At 34.5% G+C, this 24,403-nt stretch overlaps 1 protein-coding gene across 2 annotated transcripts in view; it reads right to left on the reverse strand.

The window, feature by feature from the left end:
• Window positions 1–240: 240 nt before the first annotated feature.
• LOC126955126 (UDP-glucuronosyltransferase 2B20) overlaps window positions 241–24,403 on the reverse strand; it is a 32,891-nt gene continuing 8,728 nt past the window's right edge. For both annotated transcript variants that reach the window (XM_050791387.1, XM_050791388.1), the window contains exons 3-7: window positions 22,958–23,106; window positions 20,045–20,176; window positions 10,673–10,760; window positions 9,516–9,735; window positions 241–792 (exon numbers count right to left, since the gene is read on the reverse strand). In XM_050791387.1, coding sequence (XP_050647344.1) covers window positions 513–792; window positions 9,516–9,735; window positions 10,673–10,760; window positions 20,045–20,176; window positions 22,958–23,106 — 869 coding nt within the window. In that variant the 3' untranslated portion in view covers window positions 241–512. The remainder of the gene's footprint in view (window positions 793–9,515; window positions 9,736–10,672; window positions 10,761–20,044; window positions 20,177–22,957; window positions 23,107–24,403) is intronic.

Consider the following 24,403-nt stretch of genomic DNA (forward strand, 5'->3'; position numbering starts at 1 on the left):
TACACAGTAAAAGCCAAGCAACACTACTGGTATTGCAATCTCAAAAGAAAGAGTGAGACTTTTTACATAATTTAATTCTTGAAGATTTCATTGGCAAAAGTAAAAACAAAAATTCTGCTCAAAATGAAGCCAAAATGTTCTGAGTATTTGCAAAACAATGTTGATACTATGAGTGGAGTTCTTAATGTTGTTGTGTTCAAATACAATGTTTGAAACATAATGAAGCTCAGTGACTTTTGCATGTAACTTTTGGATTAGAATAACAAATTTCAATGTAAGCCCATAAGGTTTTATATTATTGTTATTTTTCATAGTTTAAAAATCATTGACAGAGAATAATTCCAACTAAAGCACATATTAAATCCCTGGAAAATAAATTTTGACTTAATGGGATAAGTTGTGAAAAGATGTTTTGTCACAGGAAAAAGGAAATCCTCCATTCAAAACCCTCCATGCCAGAATAAAGGAGGAGTCCCATCTTTCAGTCATTCCACTTCAGGCTTTTGATATAACTAATCCCGTTTCTTCTTCTTTCCTGTTTTAGCAAGCTTTCGGAAGCAAAACAGGCAACATTTTGTGATGATAAATATCACAGCTGCCACGCAGGCCAGCAGGAATGCTATCACATCCAAAGAGTGGTACTGGATCCAGGTGAGGTTGTGAGCTGCGACCCGAAGGTGCTTGGCTCCTTTGTGGCGCATAACAAACTCAATCCAGAAGACTGCTCGATCCAGGGGCTTCATTGGTTGATCATGATGAATTCTTGATAATTTCATGGCATTCTCTTTATAGCTGAAGGATGAACATAAAGATATCAACATTAAAAGTAAATTTATTGCTTAAGCATATCAAGTCTGTGGACGGTCTTTGAAAAGTGTCATACAAATGATTCAAAGTAAGTGTCATTGAATTGACATAAAATTTGAATGTTTTAATATATGTCATTACAGAAATTTTGGTTTTTAAATGGGAGTTTTATAATTGACAAATACCTTTACAAATGAAAAATGGAATTTTAGGTGGGAAAGTTAATGTCTTTCTAGAACAGAAAATATTGTGAGCCACTCTAAGTGCTATAAGTAAGATAGTGGAAATGGAATCTGGGAATGATCATTTTGGTATTTTCAATTTTTAAAAAAAATTTTTTTGAGACAGGATTTTGCTCCATTATATAGGCTGAGTGCAGTCACATGATCATAGCTCAGTGCAGCCTTTCCCTTTTGGTCTCAAGTAATCCTCCACCTCAGCCTCATGAGAAGCTGGGGCTACAGCTGCGCACTACCATCCCTGGCTATTTTTTTATTTTTTACTTTTTTAGATATGAGGTCTTGCTGTAGTACCCCTACTGGTCTGGAACTCCTGTGGTCAAGTCATTCTCCTGCCTCTGCCTCCCAAAGTGTTGGCCCTACAGGCATGAACCACTGTGCTCAGCCCATTTTGATATATTTAAAGAAGAATTGTGTCACAACTGGTGAAATGTCTCCTAACTAGTTTCTCAGCTTCTACTCTAATCTTCTGTCTTCTACCATATTTTCTTTCTACTAGCCAGAGTATTTTCTAAATTAATATCAAATTATGACACTTGCCTGTTAAGATTTCCATCTAGTTTCTTGTTACATTAAGAATAAAATCCAAATCTGTCTTTGGTCTAGAGAACTTACAAAGGCACCTACTTGTCCTAACACTTACCCCTGTACACTGTCTTCTAGAGACAATGGCCTTCTGTTGTTCTTTAAACTCCTGAAGGTGTTCTCACGTTAGCCCCTTTACACCTTTTGTCTCGTGTCTCTCTCATTGAGCATTCTTTCTTGCAACTACTTGAGGTTTGCTTCTATTTCTTTTTGAGGTTTCTCTTTAAATGATACCTCTTAGAGAGGCTTCCTGGCCACACTATAGGCACCCATAGGATTTCTCCAGTGCTTCATGCTTATTTTGCTATTTGATTTCTAGAACTTTAAAATATGCTATATATCTTCTACAATAAAACTTTGAATGGGAAATACATAGGATAAATGTATATACACTATGTGACTATCTCAAAATTTTAAGATTATCTTAGACATTATCCCAAAATGAAGACACCAATTTATCACAAACTGCATAGAAGAACTCTCTCCTCCTGGCCATTTTAGTCACTACTTTTGTCCTCAAATTAAGTAGCAACCTGAATTCTAATATCATAGATTAATATTGATTGTTTATATAATTGAATTAAATAATACATATTCATTTCTGTCTTTGTTTAGCAGTTGTTTAATTGCACTGGTGTAAAGTATTCAGTTGATTGACAAAGACCACAGATGATCTCTTCATTTTATGATTAATGGATATTTGTGTGGTTAACATTTTTTGATCCTACTAATAATTATGGTATTAAGATATATGTATATTTTACTAGGTGTACATATTTATTCATTTTTGTTGGATGTATACTTGGAAGAATAGTTGATGAGAGAATGGCACATTTATAATTAGAATTTTTTGTTGACTGAATTTAAAAAAATATTTTTTTATTTTAAAGTATTAGAGATTGTGTTTAGTTTTCAGTTTTTGGATTTATAATTTATTTCTAGTATGACTAGAACATATAATTTTTATGAATTGAAATCTAATACAATTATTTAGCATTTATTTATGTCTCAACATATGCTCAATTCAGATAACCGTTTATTTCTCATAATCTTTTTTTTTTTTTTTTTTTTTTTTTTTTTTGAGATAGAGTCTCTCTCTGTCACCCAGGTTTGAGTGCAATGGAGCAAACTTGGCTGACTGCAATTTATGTCTCCTGGGTTCAAGTGATTCTCATGCTTCAACCTCCCAAGTATCTGGGACTACAGATGCTCATCCCCCACTCTTGGCTAAGTTTTGTATTATTAGTGGACACAGAATTTCACCCTGTTGGCCAGACTGGTCTTGAACTCCTGTCCTCACATGATCCTCCCACCTTGGCCTCCCAAAGTGTTGGGATTACAGGTGTGAGCCACCACACCCGATCTCCATATACTCTTTTAAAAATATTTATTTTCAGTACACACACAACCAGAGAGATATATGGATACATATATACACATATATGTGCAATATATATAGACACACATATATAAAACATAGGTTACATTTAATTGTATACTTCAAATGTTTTATCTCCTTAAATAAAAGATTTCAAAGATCATTATTTTGTCTTTTTTTTTGGTCTGTTTAAATTTAATGTGAGTACTGGTAGGTTCACTTTTTTGTTTTTTTTTTTTGAGATGGAGTCTTACTCTGTCACCAGGCTGGAGTGCAGTGGCACTATCTCGGCTCACTGCAACCTCTGTCTCCTGGGTTCAGGTGATTCTCCTGCCTCAGCCTCCCGAGCATCTGGGACTACAGGTGCACATCACCATGTCCAGCTAATTTTTGTATTTTTAGTAGAGATGGAGTTTCACTCTGTTGGCCAGGAGTATGGTCTTGATCTCTTGACCTCGTGATCTGCCCTCCTCGGCCTCCCAAAGTGCCGGGATTACAGGTGTGAGCCACCGTACCTGGTCGGTTTGCATTTTTTTAAAACAGTTTTATTTTACTTTAAGTTCCAGGATACATGTGCAGAATGTGCGGGTTTGTTACATAGTTATATACATGCCATGGTGGTTTGCAGCACCTATCAACCTGTCATCTAGATGTTAAGCCCCTCATGAACTAGCTATTTGTACTGATACTCTCACTCACCTTCCATGCCCCAAGTGGCCCCAGTGTGTGTTGTTCTCCTCTCTGAGTCCGTGTATTTTCATTGTTCAACTCCCTGTTATGAGTGAGAACACGTGGTGTTTGGTTTTCTGTTCTTTGTTAGTTTGCTGAGGATAATGGCTTTGAGTTGCATCCATGTCCCTGCAACAGACATGATCTCATTCCTTTTTATGGCACATAGTATTCCATAGTGTACATGTATCACATTTAATTTTTTGAAATGTTTTTATTATACTTTAAGTTCTAGGATACATGTGCAAAATGTGTAGGTTTGTTACATATGTATTCAAGTTCCATGTTGGTGTGCTGCACCTATTAACTCGTCATTTACATTAGATATATCTCTTAATGCTATCCCTATTCCCTCCCCCCACCCCACAAAAGGCCCCAGTGTGTGATGTTCTCCTTCCTGTATCCAAGTGTTCTCATTGTTCAGTTCTCACCTATGAGTGAGAACATACAGTGTTTGGTTTTCTGTTCTTGTGGTAGTTTGCTGAGAATGATGGTTTCCAGCTGCATCCATGTCCCTACAAAGGACATGAACTCATCCTTTTTTAAGGCTGCATAGGATTCCATGGTGTGTATGTGCCACATTTTCTTAATCCAGTCTGTCGTTGATGGACATTTGGGTTGGTTCCAAGTCTTTGCTATTGTGAATAGTGCCACAATAAACATATGCGTGCTTGTGCCTTTATAGCAGCATGATTTATAATCCTTTGGGTATATACCCAGTAATGAGATGGCTGGGTCAAATGGTATTTCTACTTCTAGATCCTTGAGGAATCGCCACACTGTCTTTCACAATGGTTGAACTAGTTTACAGTCCCACCAACAGTGCAACAGTGTAAAAGTGTTCCTATTTCTCCACATCCTCTCCAATACCTGTTGTTTCCTGACTTTTTAATGATCGTCATTCTAACTGGTGTGAGATGGTATCTCATTGTGATTTTGATTTGCATTTCTCTGATGGTGAGTGATGATGAGCATTTTTTCATGTGTCTGTTGGCTGCATAAATGTCTTCTTTTGAGAAGTGTCTGTTCATATCCTTCAACCACTTTTTGATGGGGTTGTTTTTTTCTTGTAAATTTGTTTGAGGTCTTTGTAGTTTCTGGACATTAGCCCTTTATCAGATAAGTAGATTGCAAACATTTTCTCCCATTCTGTAGGTTGCCTGTTCACTCTGATGGTAGTTTCTTTTGCTGTGCAGAAGCTCTTTAGTTTAATTAGATCCCATTTGTCAATTTTGGCTTTTGTTGCCATTGCTTTTGTTGTTTTAGACATGAAGTCCTTGCCCGTGCCTATGTCCTGAAAGGTTTTGCCTAGCTTTTCTTCTAAGATTTTTGTGACTTTAGGTCTAACATTTAAGTCTCTAATACATCTTGAACTGATTTTCATATCAGGTGTAAGGAAGAGATCCAGTTTCAGCTTTCTACATACGGCTAGCCAGTTTTCCCAGCACCATTTATTAAATAGGGAATCCTTTCCCCATTGCTTGTTTTTGTCAGGTTTGTCAAACATCAGATGGTTGTAGATGTGTGGTATTATTTCTGAGGGCTCTGTTCTGTTCCATTGGTCTATATGTCTGTTTTGGTACCAGTACGATGCTGTTTTGGTTACTGTAGCCTTGTAGTATAGTTTGAAGTCAGGTAGTGTGAGACCTCCAGCTTTGCTCCTTTGGCTTAGGATTGTCTTGGCAATGTGGGCTCTTTTTTGGTTCCATATGAGCTTTAAATAAGTTTTTCCAGTTCTGTGAAGAAAGTCATTGGTAGCTTAATGGGGATGGCATTGAATCTATGAATTACCTTGAGCAGTATGGCCATTTTCACAATATTGATTCTTCCTATCCATGAGCATAGAATGTCCTTCCATTTGTTTGTGTCCTCCTTTATTTCATTGAGCAGTGGTTTATAGTTCTCTTTGAAGAGGTCAGTCACAACTGTTCTAAGTTGGATTCCTAGGTATTTTATTTTGTTTTTGAAGAAATTGATGTATCACATTTTCTTTTTCTGGTTTATCATTGATGAGCATTTGGGTTGGTTCTATATCTTTGATATTGTAAACAGTGCTGCAATAGACATACATGTGCATGTGTCTTTATAGTAGAATGATTTATATTCCTTTGGGTATATACCAAGTAATGGGATTGCTAGGTCAAATGGTGTTTCTGGTTGTAGATCTTTGAGGAATTACCACACTGTTTTCCATGATGGGTGAACTAACTTACATTTCCACCAACCATGTAAAAGCTTTCATATTTCTCCCAAGCTTCTCCAGCATCTATTTTTTTGACTTTTTAATAATTGCCATTCTGACTGGCATGAGATTGTATCTCATAGTGGTTTTGATTTGTGTTTCTCTAATGATCAGTGATATTGAGCTTTTTTCATAAGTGTGTTGGCTGCATAAATGTCTTTTTTTGAGAAGTGTCTGTTTAGATCTTTTGTCCACTTTTTGATGGTGTTGTTTGTTTTTTTTTCTTGTAAATTTGTTTGAGTTTCTTGTAGATTCTGGATATTAGACCTTTGTCAGAGGGATAGATTGCAAAAATGTTCCCTCATTCAGTAGTTTGTCTGTTCCCTCTGATGATAGTTTATTTTGCTGTGCAGAAGCTCTTTAGTTTAATTTGATCTCATTTGTCAATTTTGGCTTCTGTTCCAATTCTTTTTGGTGTTTTTATCATGAAATTTTTGCCCATGCCTATGTCCTGAATGATATTGCCTAGGTTTTCTTCTAGGGTTTTTATGGTTTTGGGTTTTATATTTAAGTCTTTAATCCATCTTGAGTCAATTTTTGCATAATGTGTAAGGCAGGGGTCTAGTTTCTGTTTTCTGTATATGGCTAGCTGGTTTCCCCAGCACCATTTATTAAATAGGGAATCCTTTCCCCATTTCTTGTTTTGTCAAGTTTGTCAAAGATCAGATGGTTGTAGATGTGTGGCATTATTTCTGAGGACTCTGTTCTGTTCCATTGGCCAATATCTCTGTTTTTGTTCCAGTACTATGCTGGTTTGGTTACTGTAAGGTGTAAAGAAGGGATCCAGTTGCAGTTTTCTTCATATGGCTAGCCAGTTTTCCCAACACCATTTATTAAATAGGGAATCCTTTCCCTAATTACTTGTTTTTTCAGGTTTGTTAAAGATCAGATGGTTGTAGATGTGTAGTGCTATTTCTGAGGCCTCTGTTCTGTTCCATTGGTCTATATATCTGTTTGGTACCAGTACCATACTGTTTTGGTTATGTTCTTGTAGTATAGTTTGAAGTCAGGTAGCATGATGCCTCCAGCTTTGTTCTTTTTGCTTAGGATTGTTTTGGATATACTGGCTCTTTTTTGGATATATCAAATTTAAAGTAGTTTTTTTTTTTTTTTCTAATTCTGTGAGAAATGTCAATGGTAATTTGATGGGAATAGCTTTGAATATATAAATTACCTTGGGCAGCATGGCCATTTTTACAATATTGATTCTTTTCATCCATGAGGATGGAATGTTTTTCCATTTGTTTGTGTCCTCTCTGAATTCCTTCAACAGTGATTTCTATTTTTCCTTGAAGAGGACCTTCACGTCCTTTGTTAGGCATATTCCCAGGTATTTTATTCTCTCTGTTGCAATTGTGAATGGGAATTTGTTCATGATTTGGCTCTCTGCTTGTGTATTATTGGTGCACAGGAATTCCTGTGATTTTTGCATATTGATTTTTGTATCCTGAGGGTTTGCTGAAGTTGCTTATCAGCTTAAGTAATTTTGGAACTGAGATGAAAGGGTTTTCTAAATATAGAATTATGTCATCTGCAAAGAGAGACAATTTAACTTCCTCTATTCCTATTTGAATACCCTTTATTTCTTTCTCTTGCCTGATTGCCCTAGTTCACATTTAAATCCACCATCTTATTCTATACACATATTTTATTTTCTAACTTTTTTAAAAAATTATACTTTAAGTTCTAGGGTACATGTGCACAATGTGCAGGTTTGTTACATATGTATTCATGTGCCATGTTGATGTGCTGCACCTGTTAACTCATCATTTACATTAGGTATATGTCCTAATGCTATCCCTCGCCTCCCCCCCCACCCCATGACAGGCCTCAGTGTGTGATGTTCCCCTTCCTGTGTCCAAGTGTTCTCACTGTTCAATTCCCACCTATGAGTGAGAACATATGATGTTTGGTTTTCTGTCATTAACCTGTTTTATGTTTCTTTGCTTTTTAACTGTTTTTGAAGTATTTTAAATCATTTCTCGTCTTACTAATTTTTTGGTAAAGTGTTTTTAATGTATTTCCTTAGCTGGTACCACCTTACATAATAATATTATTTGTAGGACTCGTAGACTCTGAACTGATGGCAGCTGGTCTAGGCATAGCATTTTCCATATTATTTCCTTCGGATTATGGATAAATTAAGTATTACATATTTATTTCATCAATATTAAAACCTTTGTGTTTCAAAAGACATCTTCCAAAAAGTAAAAAAATCTATCTGTCCATAGTGGAAGAAAATATTTGAAAATCATATATTTGATAAGGGATTGTATCTATAAAATATAAATAATTGTTAGGAATCCATAATAAGATAAATAGAAAAATGATGAAATGTTCACAAGATTAAGACAGAAATTTATCTAAGGAATATGTGTGAATGGCCAGTAAGCACATGAAAAGATGGTTAACATCTTCAGCCATAAGGAAATGCAAGTGAAAACTATAATGAGAGACCACTTTATACACACTAGAATGGCTGTAATAGAAAGACAGGTGATAACAAGTGTGGGGAGAGTGTGAAGAAATTAGAGCCCTCATATCTAGCTGGTGGTAATGAAAAATGATGCAAATACTTTGAAAAACAGTTTAGCAGTTCTTCATGAACAACAAATTCCCATACGCCTCAGCAATTCCACTCCTAGTGTCTCCTCAAAAGAAGTAAAAATATATTTTTACACAGAAAATATGTATAACAATGTTCATAAGTGCCAAAATTGGAAAGACCTAAAATGTCTATGACCTGATAAATGGGTAATTCTGGTATAAACATATCAAAGAATATTGTATAGAAATAAAAATGAATGAGTTCTGATACATCCAACAACATAAATAAAACTAAAAATGATTATGCTAAGTGAAATAAATCATTTACAGAACACCATAAATTGTATGAATTCATTTATATAAAATATGTGAAGAGAATAACCTATTGAGAAACAAAGTAAGTTGGTAGTTTTCTAGGACTAGAGGTTTATTGGGAGCAACTTCATGCATTATGAAATCATGTATGAGTTCATAAAAATGTTTCTTTAGGATTGTGGCTTTGTAACTATGTAAACACACTAAATGTATTTAGATTTTAAATTTTAGTGAATGTTATGCTATGCACATTATAATTCACTATCAAATTTTTTAAAAGAATGGTAATAATAAAAAGAAATTTTTGAGAAAGAATAGATTCATACTTTCAGAAATTTTAGGTATCTAATTGAAATATTTTATCATATTTCTCTAGTTACATTATTTCTTTTTATTGTGTATTCTGTCATTAAAAATATTTAAAATAATTGTCTACATATCTTTAATTATTTTTATTTTATAATTCATTGCAGTCATTGGTGACCCATTAAATCTATGGGGTTGAAATGTAACTTTGAAATAACTGTCTGGTGGAAAATAAGAGCAGATTTTACATTGGTTAAATCACTTCAATCCCTTCAAAATTAGTCTCTTAAAAAAAGGTTAAAACTCATATTCACTGTTGACAAAATAATTTATAAATACCACCTGGTCACAAAATTGTAATACTCACATAGGCTCATTAATGACTGATTTCAATGCATTGAGCAAATCTCTACTTGACATGGTCCTGATGTCCACACTGAGGGCTGCTCCCTTGACTTTCATGTGAACAATGTTATCATGTTGATCCGCAAACAAGGGAATGCCCACCATAGGGATCCCATGGTAGATCGCCTCATAGATGCCATTGGTTCCACCGTGAGTTATAAAAGCTTTGGTTTTGGGATGACCTAAAAGTGGATGAATTTTAACAAAAATATTAATTGTAAGTCACAGGAATTCAATAAGAAATGCACAATATAAGGAACTTTAAGCAACAGTATTCCCTAGGTAACATTCTACCCACAAAACTGCATTGAAATTGTTTTCAAATTTCAGAGGAAGCAGCACCTACTTCTGCTGGAAAGGTAAGTGAATGCTACATGAAAAGGTCGTGGTGTGTGTGTCTTCACAGTGGAAATATAAATTTAAAAGATTGCCAGGTGAACAAAATGAAAAAGCATATTCTTAACTAAAAAATTTAAATGTGCAAAAAAGAAAAGTATAAGATTGGGTATAAAAGAACATGGTCTCTTAAGTGTGATAAAAATGCAGTCACATTTGTGTATTTAAAAATATTTAAATACCTAAAATATTTAAAATATTTAATTTTTTTTAAAGGCAGCAGGGTAGTAGGCAGCAGGCTGGAGGTAGTACTGAGGAAGGACCGGTTACACATCATCATGAAATGTGTTATCACTTTATGATAAAGATTGGTGATTTATTCCCATAGAAAATAGAGGCACTGGTAATAGAAGAGTGTCTGTTATTTTTCAGTGCCTGTTGAAATAACCCTGCAGTAGGGGAAAGAACAGATGTAAAGCTGTAGAAATAGGAGACAGACAGAAAATCCAGGATGTTATTTAAAACCTGTGAGAGGTAATTACACCTGAATAAAGAGATTTTTATTCTGACTGTAAAGAATGTGAGTGTATGTAATAAAATGTCAACTACTATAGTGTATTCTTTTTATACTAAGACTGGAAAATAAATATAAAGTAGTTAAATTTGATTTTTTTTTTTTAGTTTTCTGATAATAAATGTTAAATATGTTTGTTTTATGCTGAACTATTATCACTCTAATTGACTGTTACTAATATATTCAGTATTTGTTCTCCAAAGTCTTACCAAGAAGGTCATTCTGGGGTAACCACTTGTACAGTCGAGTATTGGAGCCTAAAGTATTTGGCTTCTTGCCATCAAATTTCCATAGAACCTGTTAGGGTAAGGAGAATATCTTGTTAAATGAATAGAACTCTAAAAATATAGCATGTGTCAGAATTCTGAAGAGATTAATAATCAGTTAACCCATATAAAAGATGAAAAAATAAGAACTGATGTCAAGTAATGAGAACTACTAAAATTCTGAGGTAAGTTGAATAACCACATTTAATGTCTTTACTTTTATAATCAAATTGGTATATAAAGAAATAATGGCGTTTCCAACATAATAGCTAGACACATGAGATTGTGAAAGGAAAATAAAATACATCTTGGCGTTCCAAAATCTATGCTAAAGAATAAAGTTAAGCTGCTCAGGGCAAACCTACCTCCCATTCTATTCAAAGTCACCGCTCCGCTCACTGAGATAAATGCATATCTAATTGCCTCATTGGAGAGGCTAATCAGAAACTCAGAGGAAGTCAACCATTTGTCTCTTATCTACCTATGACCTGGAAACCCCTTCCTTGCTTCAAGTTGCTCTGCCTTTGCTTCTAGTTGCCCCCATTTCTGGACCAAACAACTGTTCATCTTATATGTTGATTGATGTCTTATATATCCCTAAAATGCATAAAACCAAACTGTCACTGCACCACCTTGGACACATGTCATCAGGACTTCCTAAGGCTGTGTCATGGGTGCACATTTTCAACCTTGGCAAAATAAACTTTCTAAATTAACTGAGACCTGTCTCAGATATTCAGGGTTCACATTTTGGTAACCATGAAGACATTGTGAGTGGAGGTTCCCTGACCTTTGACAAGTGTCCTATCAGTGCTTGGTACCAGCCTGAGCTAACTTTATAGCTCAAAAAAATAAGACAATTGACTAAGGTCTGGGAGCAACCCCTCCAGAGAATCCCGGATACCCCAAAATTCAATCAAGATCTAAAATTTATTTTGCTGTACAACTCCTTTTTTTTTTTTTTTTTGGAGTTTTACTTGCTTCCTACAAGAAAGGAAAGATTTCCTGTTTCCATGACAATGGAAGGCAGGTAACTCTATGGAGTTTGAGCTGCCTCCCAGGAGGGAGGATGAGTTTGAGGTTTCTTTCCTGCTTCTAGGATGGCAAAGGGCAGTTTTAGCCTGAAACCCATCCTTAGGTAAATAGCTGAATTGGGGTTTGTCTGGGTTAATGTTTAACAACTAGCCGGTCTTAATTTCTCCTTAACATTACAGTGCTTAGTGATCACATTTTTGAGAGTATGTTTTTGTACATTCCAGTATTTCTCCCGTCAGATTTGATGAACTTTACTTGACTTGATCAAATTTGAGTGAGAATTCCAAATTGTGGGTAACAAAGCCTGTCTAATTTGGCTAAAATTCTATGCAGATGCAAAAGAGAAAACAAAACAAAACAAAACAAAACCTAAAAACCATGTGTTTGGTTTCTGTGTTTGCTTCCTGTCTTAAAAAAAAAATGTTCTTTTGTTTACTTTTCTTCCACCCTATACTTCCTTTTGCCTTTTGCCATTTGCAGTACCAAAAATCTAGAGAAGGCTTCTAATGACTTGAACTCTTTTAAAGAATTCAGAACAAAAGCACCACTCACCCCTTTGGGAGTGTTCTGTTTTCTTTGTGGAGTTTCAAGAGTTGTGGGCAGATTTTTGCTGAGGTCCGAAGCTCTGTTTTCCTATGTTGAATGACCTGATCTCTTTGGCTTTGAGATTACCACAGATTACCTGGTACTGTGAGAGGATTTTGCTTTGGTATGTGTAATGGCAGATGAGAGTTACAAAGTAGGGAGTGGTTGAGTACAGTTTACAGGAAGTGGTATTGACCGTTGTTATGTTATTTTTTCCTCCTAGGAAGTTGTTGTTTAAGAATCCTAATTCTAGTTAGGAGATGCATTGTAAAGAGTCTCCTCTATTGTTTTTATTCCCAAAATTAATCTCAATTTGGCTTGTCTGTGTGGATTTGCGTGAGAAACTGAACTGTGGTTTACATAGGCAATTGAGAGACTGAGTTTTCTCACTCCAAAGAGAAAGGGCATTTGCTCCTCCCAGTCATATGTCACTCCTAAGTGAATGAGGGCCTTGTGGGAGTGTCTGGGGGTTGACCCCCTATGACATGGAGGGACCCTGCAGAGAAATCCCCAACAAAAATTAACTTTTTAAAAAAAGGCTAGTCCAGGAAACACATATTAGGGTGGATCACCCCATATTTTGAGCCCTCTCAGAGATCATAGACCTCTGGAGAGAGAAAATGAGACATGTAAGAGGGTGGAAACAACTCAGTGGTGACACACTGTGGAGTACTGCCCACAAGAAACACACATTGATTCACCACATGTAAACCCTAGGCCACAGCTCAGTTCCTCCTTTTAAGAAAAAAAGTGGGAAACAATCTAAGAATGAGGAGAAAGCAAGAAGAATGACCCCCGATATCTCTCGGTAGGTTTTATGACACCTGTACTTGGCAGAGTTTATGTAAAATGAAGGTAATATGGTCTTTGTGCACATATACATTAAGAACCCTAAAGTTGTCCTGCAAACTATAGAGTTCCTAAATTCTCTCTTTTAAAAAAATTTTCTTTTCTTCTTGCTTTAAATTTGCTTTTATTTTTCTATTAAGATAAAAACCACTGTTTGGATTCAACAGGCTTTTGTCTGCAAGCTGGTGAATTTTTTTTTTATCTCATGGCTAAAGTTCTGAAGTAAAAGCCATAGAATCTTTTGTGTATGTGTGTGTATATGTGTTTGCATATATTTAAAAGGCCATTATACTTTCTATAATTTATGTTTAATTGGCAAGTAAATCTATTTGATTTTCCTTCTAGCACACCAATTTTTTTCTCTCTGTACCTTATGATGTAAATTTTGTTTTTTGATTTTCACCTGAAGGGTTTCTTTTAATATGCAAATGTAAGACTATTTAGCTTACAACTGCCTATGGTGATCAAGTATTCATACAGATTACCTATTGAAACAGGTTATCAAGAATTTGAAAGTTTAATATGGCAAAAAGTAGTTTTTATATATCTATAAGATGTACTTCTGTTGGCATGCTTAATACATCTATGTATTTATGTGTTTTGTACACAATGTTTTACTACTGAAAATATATAAAAGAGCTCTAATTGGCTTAAGAAAATAAAAGTGCTTGAATTAAATACTTTGCCAGAAAGAAAGACTGGTCAAATGCTTTTTCAAGTTTATGTAACTTAAATACAATCTTTTATAAATAAGATAACTTTACAATTATATAATACTAGAAATATCTTAAGAACTGCCAGCATACATTTTTGTTTGCATTTATTAATCAAGCAATTTCATACTTATTCTTGCCAAATATCTTTAAGTTGTCAAAATTTGACATAGGGGTTACAAAACTGTAACCAATCTCAAAGCAGAATGATCTTTGTCTAATTTTTAATAAATAAGACATTAATAATTGGTTTAATGAAAATAGCTACATATTGAATTAAGTTAGATTATCATAACTTCTAATCTTGCAGCCTTAAGCAATCTAGTCCACAGGCAGTAAGGTTTGTTTTGGGAAAAGACTGTTATCATTTTTTATTTCAAAGCTAAACTATAAACTAAGTTCCTCCCTAAGTTAGTTTGGCCCACATCCAGAAATGAACATGGACAGCTGGGAGGTCAAAAGCAAGATGGATTTAGTTAGGTCAGATATTTTTCATTGTCTCAGTTATAATTTTGCAATGGCAATTCCATAAATTTAAATGATGAGTATCACAGGTTTCATAAATAATCTAGGTAAATGACTAAATAAAGTAATTAGGTAAATGTGATGGGATAAATACTTGTAGACAAACTCATAATTTAGAATCTAAAGTTATATTAAATTAAATAATAGATATTTCATTGTTTGGGTATTTTTAAAAAAAAATTGGTAGGAAAACATTCTTTCTAAAAAATAGTGTGTATTTTTTAAAAAAGGTGAAGAAGTGTTGTCTAAATCAAAGCTTATTTAAAAGTTATATATAAAACAAGGTAAAAAAGGAAGCAGGAAATAAGAGAGATGTAAAGAAAATTATAAAAGTAAAAAGCTTTTTTTTCTTTGTAAAATGCTTGAAGAGAAATAATTTTATATGAGCAAGAATCTTGTATGGTAAATTTAGTTCTAGAATAAAATTATCAGTTGTGTAAGACAGAAGGATGTTCAGGACAAACCAGAAAGTCCAAGCATATCATGAATGATCTGTGTAAGTCACAATAAGAAGATTTAAAAAACTTTTGTATGATCAAGTTGTCTATAATTAATGGTCTTTCTACAGATTGGGCTTGATGTAAATAAAAGCACTATGACTAAATAATTGGTTAGGATAATAAAATTTTCTTAAGGGATTGATTTACTCTTAAAATATTATAAGAGATTTTATTTTTTTAAGCCAAAGTTTAACTTTTATTGCATCTCACTGTTTTTGGTTTTCTGTCCCCTTTTGAAGGGCGTGAAATAGTAACACTCTTCTTCAACTCATTTTCAACTGATATAAGTTTTTTTCCTCAAGTTCTGTTTGTTGTGGCATAATGCTAACAGTGTTTTCTAAAAGCTATTCAACTCCTCAAGGTCCAGGGACTATCATAGAAGAGGTGGGTGTGTGAGATTGCAAGAACTGATACTGAGTGATAACATAAGTTCAGTTTATCTATAAATTAATCATAAACATCAAAGGCACACTAATGCATGACCAACATATGGGCCCCCATGTCAGATTAACAAGGTTTTCTTGAAGAATAAACTGACTTCTTAATAAAGATTATAAAGGTTATGAAAGGCTCAGGAAAGTTATATCTTATGGTCAATATTATAATTTTATAGATTGTTCGTAAAAGTTTGAAAAACAAACTTATTTGACTTCATGCTGTTTTATTAGGGCTTATTGTTTGGAAAATTGAGTCTCCTCTCTCAAAAGATGAAGATTTTTGTCTTTTTTTGAAATCTGTGAGTTACCACTTTAGTCAAATGAATGATTTCTTTTACCTGTGATATCAAGTGTTTTAAACCTTTGATATTTGACAAATTTTCCAAAATCAAATTATAAATTATGTTTTTTTCTGATCTAAGTAATCCTTTAAGTTATTAGTTTCCCTAAAGTCCAAAAATGACATAATTTGGCTTATATGGTATAAAAATCATATAGGAAACATTGTCAAATATGAAATGGTGTTTGGTCTTTTTGAGCTATATTTATATAAATATGTTGCTGGTATGTCTTCCAAAATTATGGGAAACTTCTATAATTCTGATATGACTTAGTGTGTACATTATCAGTAATAATTATATTTGTTATGTTAAATTAGTGTGTGCCACAGAGGTAACAAATTTCCTTGTCCATTATGTCTTTGACTGAGGCTGCCCTAAAATTTTGTCATCCAATGACAATTGTTGTCTCACTTTGGTCCTCTTTAGAAGGTCATTTTATAATCAGCTATAAAATTCTAACAGGTGCTATTGAATAAAAGTTTTTATAATTTTGGAGGTTGTGACATTAGAATAGAAGAAAAATTTTCAGGACTCATGGAGAACTAAAATATTCATGAATATCAAGCAGAACAGGAATTAACTTACATGGACTGAACTAATAGAAAACAAGTAATCTTTTTGACTCTGCTTAAAACATTGCTGATCCTTTTTTTTTTTTTTTTTTTTTCACACTCTTCTCCTGCCTCAGCCTCCCGAGTAGCTGGGACTACAGGCGCTGGCCACCTCGCCCGGCTAGTTTTTTGTATTTTTTAGTAGAGACAGGGTTTCACCGTGTTCGCCAGGATGGTCTCGATCTCCTGACCTCGTGATCCGCCCGTCTCGGCCTCCCAAAGTGCTTTCTTTGTTTTTTAGAGTCAGCAAGGAATCTTTTTTTTGAGCTATTAACAGCTTTTAGCAATTTAATATACTCCTATGAACAAAATTTAGAACATATTTTCTTCCCTCTACCTGATTTCTTCAGAATTTGGAAACTATTTGTGAGTATTTTTTACTTTTGTCAATACAGTTATTTGTATAAGTGCAATAATTATCTATTTTCATCTATTTTCATTTATAACAAAACACAATTGGAGAAACTGGTTATTTTACCAAGGCTTTCACTGGAATGGTGTGCTTTCCTTTAGGGAATCAAACTTGACTTATGGAGCCAACAAAAGCCTCTGGGAAAACTGGCCTCATACCTTCATCTCTAAGGGTTCCTTACCTGTGGTAAGCAAAGAATGTAACTTTCTGACAGGCCCAGGAGCTTCAAGTTTATTTTGAAACCCCAAGAGTATAGGAATTCACCCAACCCATAGGTATTTGATGGTACAAATCTATGGCTTGTCTCAGCTTTAAAAAAGTCCTATCTGGGATTCTTTCTATAAGACAAAGTTCCATCAAAGCCACGTTAAAAGCCTATGTAAATAAAAAATTATTCTTCCTCCTCTATATACAAATAATCAGCCAAGTATAATAAAGCAAATCAGTTCTACCATGGTTTGTCCTTAGTCTTTAGTCAAATTGGGAAACTGAAGAGAGAAAAATTACATTTCCAAAATTACAGTACACCTGTTGTTAGATTCTAGTCTTGCCTAATGGTTTTTTCAATTTTTAATACAGAATTGTCTACAGTTTGGACTGCATTCTAATTTTTTATGGCTACAAGTCTTCAAGATAGTGTCTTCAGATTTTTTTCCTCCCGCTCTCACCATCTTTCCTAATTTGGAGTCACTGTAAACTAAGCCATGCTTTCATAAAGCCCTACAAATCAAGCTAGACAACCTAAACTTCAGAAGAAAATGAGAGCAACCAATTTACATACATAATCCACTTTCATACCTGCCTACTGATTTATGGGCTTCAGAGTAATGTGGCCTATATTAATTTTATAGAATTGTTCTTCTGTTTGTTTTTGTTTTTCTCCCTTCCTTCCTTTATTTTGTCTTCATAGGACATGAGACTTCACAACCTACTAAAAATGAACTTTCCTAATAACTCAGGACCTGCTTGTCTAGGAATAAATCATCCTTGCCATTAGACATCAGATGAAAACCTTACTTCAGAGACTTATTTTCTTCTAAAATGCTTTCTCTAAAAGATTTTTTTTTTTTTAAAAAGGGGGGAAATATAAAAGGAAAATAAGCCTTGGGGCCCCTGAGTCACTAAGCTAATCACTGCCTCCCATTCTATTCAAAGTCATCCCTCTGCTCACTGAGATAAATGCATATCTGATTGCCTCCTTTGGAAAGGCTAATCAGAAACTCAAAGGAATTCCTCCTCCCTGCTTTAAGTTGGCAAAATAAACTTTCTAAATTTACTGAGACCTGTCTCAGATATTTGGGGTTCACAAGATTATCAATGAAATATTCAAAGGCCGGGCGCGGTGGCTCAAGCCTGTAATCCCAGCACTTTGGGAGGCCGAGACAGGCGGATCACGAGGTCAGGAGATCGAGACCATCCTGGCTAACCTGGTGAAACCCCGTCTCTAGTAAAAAAAATACAAAAAAATAGCCGGGCGAGGTGGCGAGCGTCTGTAGTCCCAGCTACTCGGGAGGCTGAGGCAGGAGAATGGCGTGAACCCGGGAGGCGGAGCTTGCAGTGAGCCGAGATCCGGCCACTGCACTCCAGGCTGGGGACAGAGCGAGACTCCGTCTCAAAAAAAAAAAAAAAAAAAAAAAAAAAAAAAAGAAATATTCAAATATTTAAGAATTTTTAGACAGTCTTAATTCTAGTAAAAAAAGTAGCAAATTAGTAATAATCTATACCTTTATTTTACATACTTCATACTAGGTGTAATCTTCCAAATTTAATATAAATTTATTAATTTTTGAGTGATATGAGAAGAATTTACTTATATCCACTTTTCTACTAATCATAAGTTATTTTATAAATTTGACATCGTTGATTACAAAAGACTAAATCTTTAAACTGAGCCTATGGTGAGAAATAAATCAATGCTACATATGTAGTATGTGTAATTTCTTTTAATTTGCTAATTATCAAGTGCTACTTTCAAGAAAAATTTCAATTGGCAGCATTTTACACAAATTCAGACTATTATCAGTATTGCTACTTTTGTAAATGCTAACAGTGTAGGAGAAAGGAGCCCATTGATAATTCGTGATTAACAATACAGACGCTGAAAATGTATAAAATTGTATTTTGTTACATTTAGCTTAACTGATCATTCACACTTAGATTATGCCCTGCATAACATCGATGACACTGATATATTGTCAGTTATAGCCAGTCATTACCGTGACTAGTACCAAACTAAGGTACTGATTTCAGAATTCCCAAGCAGTCTTTATAAACCAGAGTAGAATTTACAAATGTTGACCTTGTATTTGATATGGGAGTGTTAAAATAACTGTGTTTTCAGCAAAAACTTCCATAGGTCATTCAGAGAGGGCTATGTGAGATAAGAAACTAAAGCGTAAATTGAAAATACACAAAGATTGCAGGTATATCCTATAGATTAGAAAATAAGTTCCTACCATGTTTATTTATATTTCCTGCTCCTTCCTCAATCTGGAGAAGGTACTAATCTGATTCTTAGAGCATAGTCTTTCTTGGGCCCATTTAATAATGCACACATTCTCCCCTAAAAGCAGGATTCTATCTCCATTCTTTCCATTACATTTTTCTGCTTAAGACATTAGCAGCACCCAAGCCAGCAGATCAGACAAGTTTTTCTTTTTCTCTAAATCTACTTGGCTAGGTGGGTACCTCCAGAGTAGTGGTTTGTCTGACTAGGACATTCTTTCACTGAGTGGCACCCTGAACAGAACACTAAATAGACCTATTCCAATGCATGGGAAGTAAAAGCAGCCAGATTGCTTGGTAAGCCGAAGATGTATGATGCATTTCAAACTTTTTTCAATACCTGCTTATTGTTATTGTGATCTAGAGTAGCTTATTAAAATGTAACTGCTTTTTGATAATATCTACAGTATATACAGTACCATCTAAAATCCTGTAAACCAGAGGGAGCAAATAACAGGGCAGAATTTAGTGATTTCTATATACATGCCTACAATACCATGATAATACCAAACTTCACTAGCAACTCTTAAATATATTTCCTTCTGATCACAATATTAATGCCAACATTATTATCAACCAAAATCCCTCTCTTTATGATTTTAAGATCTTCCATATATGTTTTTGTTTTGAACAGATGTCTGAGATAATTAGAACTATATATGTTTTTGTTTTGAACAGATGTCTGAGATAATTAGAACTATCATAGCAGTTAAATTTTCAGGCAGAACATTTCTGTAATAGACTCTTGAAGAGTTAACAGATTCATTTAGGAGCCACCCACAATTAAGGCACTTTATCTAACCTTTTGAGGGATCTGGGCAAGGGCTGATGCAATCATGTTGGCCCTTTCTTCTGACATGTTACTGATCATCGACCCCAGAGAAAACACCACAACACCATTTTCTCCAGAGCTCTGGACAAACTCTTCCATTTCCTGTGAAGAAAGAATTTGTTCTATCAGAAAAGAGCAACAGCACAGAAAACACTATTGACAGGATTGTTACAAACATCTAAGAAGAGAAAGTCAGAAGCTATTGGAGTAATTTTTTTAAACTGACCCAATCATCCAGTTTCTTTGAAAGATGTCTAATATAACATATATGGAAACTTTTATGCAAATTTGTGTAAATATGTTTGCATATGCATGTATGTATGTGTGTGTAGGGAAGAATGAAACAAAGCTGTGACACTGCAGTAGGAGGAGATAATGCTAGAAAATATTACACCCAGACTCTTTATTTATAATATTATAATTACTAACATAGGTTATTGGAAGGTGGCTTTACTTGGCTTTAATTGTATTTTTTTTTTTTGTAGTTCTACTAAATCTCTTGTGTTTATTTGGTACAGTTTTATTTTATTTTATTTTTTCTGTTCAGTTCTTTTAGTTAGGAGTCATTGGAGCCATTACATGACTATGAGCAATGAGGAAAAGTTAGTTACAATAAGAATGACTTTATATCTACGTTTCTTTAGCTTCTTTAGCTCTGTAACCCTTAATATTTCACTTAAAGTTAGAGTTTCCTAGACTTACCCTACTACCACTCACTACCCCTGACCCCCCCCAACAAAAAAACCTTAGAAGCTGAAGTATAAGAATCACTGACATTCAGCAGTCTGGTATTGTGGTTTGGAATTTCTGGGAAATAGTTCTGAGAATTCCATTTATAATACAGTATTATATACTATATAGTTACATAATTGAGTGATCTTATTTCTCAGGCCATTGTTTAGGTATAACTCTGACATCTTTTGTCCTGATATTACACTGTGAAATTGATGTGCTGATTGGTAACTGAATGTGAGGGACCCTCATCATCACTTTGCTGTGTCTCACAGGGCGCAGTTGCATCACAGTGGGAGAGGTCACCAGGCCTTTCTCCAGTGGAGACCTACTCACCCTGTAGAGTAGCTCCCTCACACTATATGAAGCTCCTGGTGAATATGTGTTTGCTTAGAAATGATTGAGAATTATTCTGACTTGTGTTTCCTGATGTGTTCCTGTTTTTAAACTTAAATCCATTCTAATTCCACATCGCTCAGTGTATTCTCTCTCTCTCTCACACACACACACACACACACACACAAAGAGAGAGAGAGAGAGAGAGAGAGAAAGAGGAAAAGAAATGTAGACCCATACATTTGAGAGAGAGAGAGAGAGAGAAAGAGGAAAAGAAATGTAGACCCATACATTTCCTGGATATCATATCAAAATTGTATACCCATCTTCTTGTTGCTGTTGTCCCTTTTGTTCTAAATTCTTTTTTTCTCAGTAAAATAATGACCAACCCCTTCTATCATAACAAATATACTTTCTGGTCCTAATCATTGGGGTAAATTTCTTTATAAAGCTGTTTACAAATAATAAAAAAAAGAAATTTTAAAGTATGTCAGTGCAGACCAAATATTGGTATTTTTGAAAAATGTAATTTAACTTTATGACATCTTTTTTTTTTTTTTTTTTTTTTTTTTTTTTTTTTTTTGAGATGGAGTCTTGCTCTGTCATCCAAGCTGGAGTGCAATGATGCAATCTTGGCTCACTGCAACCTCTGCCTTCTGGGTTCAAGCAATTCTCCTGCTTCATCTTCCTGAGTAGCTGGGATTAAAGACACCTACCACCACAACTGGCTAATTTTTCTGTCTTTAGTAGAGGCATGTTTCACCATCTTGGCCAGGCTGGTCTTGAACTCCTGACCTTGTGATCCACCCACCTTGGCCTCCCAAAGTGCTGGGATTACAGGCGTAAGCCACTGCACCAGGCCTGACATCAGTTTTAATTGGAGAGTCAGTGTATGGCTATTAGAGATAATTCTCTAGGCATCCAGGAACTCAGTGTAATTGCAGTTGCCTGTAGCACATTTAATGTAACTTGAGTTCAATGTTTTGTCTCATTCACTGCAAAAGCCTTCTTCATCCACCCAGTATTGAAATAATAAAATATCTGTTTATAGACAGATTAGCACTGATCTCATTCTGTGATGTCTTTAGGAAAGTAATGGTAAAAGATCAATGTAAGTAGTCTTGTAAAAGTGTGAAAATTTAGAAAAAGAAAATAATTTTACCCATATCTCTGTCTAGAGATATCACCAACTTAAAATGAGTACCATTTCATTATAGTTTTAATTCTATTTATATAACTCAATGTACATACATGATGCTTATTTAGAAAATTTTAATCTCATTGCATATGCCTTTTCATCTTACAAAAAATTGTGATCTTGTTCTACTCATCATTTTGTTTCTTAGTTTCCAACTATACCTGTACTATGGTGGACAGTGTAATTAAACATTTTTTTGAAAGAAGGATTGTGATAGCATGGCATGCACATTGTGTAAGTTTTTAACCATTTCTTAATATAAGATATTTGAATTATTTCCAGAGATTTTTAAGTGAATATTTGCTACTAATATTGAATCTTACCATCATGATTTATTCTCTGTACAGTTTCATGTGAATATATCATAAAGGAAATGCCTATAGGCATTTTTAACCAACCCTTTTTTCAAAATCTCCCTAGTAATCCTCTTCAGTCTTTAATGATAATAACATTCACATACTTGTGATAGTGTAGAGATATATAATTTTCTAATGGCCAGTCCTTTTTTTTTGGCCTCCCATATTCCCCCTCACTCTGAGTTAAACAGTCTGAATGAAAAATATCCTGCCATTCCTTCTGAAAATGTCAAGCAAACAAATCAAACAGGAATACATTACCTTAGGCAGGGGTTTGGCTGGTTTACAGTGAAGTCCGCCAACAAAATCAACATTTGGTAAGAATGGGCGAGGAAATTCAAAATCCCAATAGGTTCGAATGAGCCACATTTCAGCTTTCCTCATTGTCTCAAATAATGTAGTGGGTCTTCCTAATGGAAAAAACAAAACAAAACAAAAGGTAGCTAACACAAGAATTGTTATTTGAATATGCAGGTATTTTCCTGAAAGGACTTGGAATGACACACCAAAAGATATATAAAATGTCTGTGCATTGATAAAATATATATACATACATTTATATATAGTCATAATTTAATTTTTATGTATTGCATATGTTGCTCATATGCATATACAAGGAAGGCAAAGTATTCAGAGATCTGTAAGAAGATCTCTGAATCTTCTTATATCTTTAATGCAACATCAGTATATTTTACATCTTTAATGTAACATCAGTATATTCACAATCATAAATAATTATTAAAATAAGTCATTAATATGGTTTGGCTGTCCCCACGCAAATATCCTCTCATCTTGAATTATAATCCCCAAATTCCCATGTGTCCAGGGAGGGACCAAATGGCAGCTGATGGGATAATGGGGTGAATTCCTCCATGTTGTTTTCATGATATTGAATGAGTTCTCATGAGATCTGATAGTTATAAGTGTCTGGCATTTCCCCTGCTTGCACCTCTCTCTCTTGCCGCTAAGTGAGAAGATCCAAGCTTGCTTCCCCTTAGCCTTTCGCCATGATTCTCAGTTTCCTGAGGCATCCCAGCCATGTGGAACCATGAATCTATTAAACTTCTTTTCTTTATAAATTACCCAGTCTCAGGTATTTCTTTATAGCACTGTGAGAATGGACTAATGTAGCCACTATGAACTTAAATACACATTTGTCTTCTCTCTGAAGCTGCAATAGTAACAAATATACATTTAGATAACTCTTTCAGTTCCACAATTAATTCATCTTACCCATGAAAACAGCTTTCCAGGAAGTACTCTAGTCTCTACAATTTATTAAGCTAGTTCCTTGATCCTTGGTTCTCCAAGTAAACCATGAGATTTTTTAGAGTAACACTGAAATCTTCATACTACTACATCTTGGTTCATCTTAAGATCTTACTATAATTAGATTTTTAAAATAAATATATTTACAAATGAGAACTAAAAATTTTTCAGAATTTATCGACACAGAGGTATGTGCTTTTCCTTAACTTGGCCTATATTTTGTTTGATGGAGAGATGCAGTTTAATAAAATACAGATTGAAACTTAGATGTTCGCTTTCAACAAGATTTCAGATTTTGAAAGAAATAATTGTCAAGCTGTTAGTGAAGGAATGTATAAACATTAGAAATCTCAAGTTTTAGGCTTCTGTTTCTGGAGTAGAGTCACTATATTTCTCAACTGTGAAGGAATTCTTGTTATGTGAAAAAATTTTAATTTC

The sequence above is a fragment of the Macaca thibetana genome, chromosome 5 (genome assembly GCF_024542745.1).
Source record: "Macaca thibetana thibetana isolate TM-01 chromosome 5, ASM2454274v1, whole genome shotgun sequence".
NCBI classification, from domain to species: Eukaryota; Metazoa; Chordata; class Mammalia; order Primates; family Cercopithecidae; genus Macaca; species Macaca thibetana.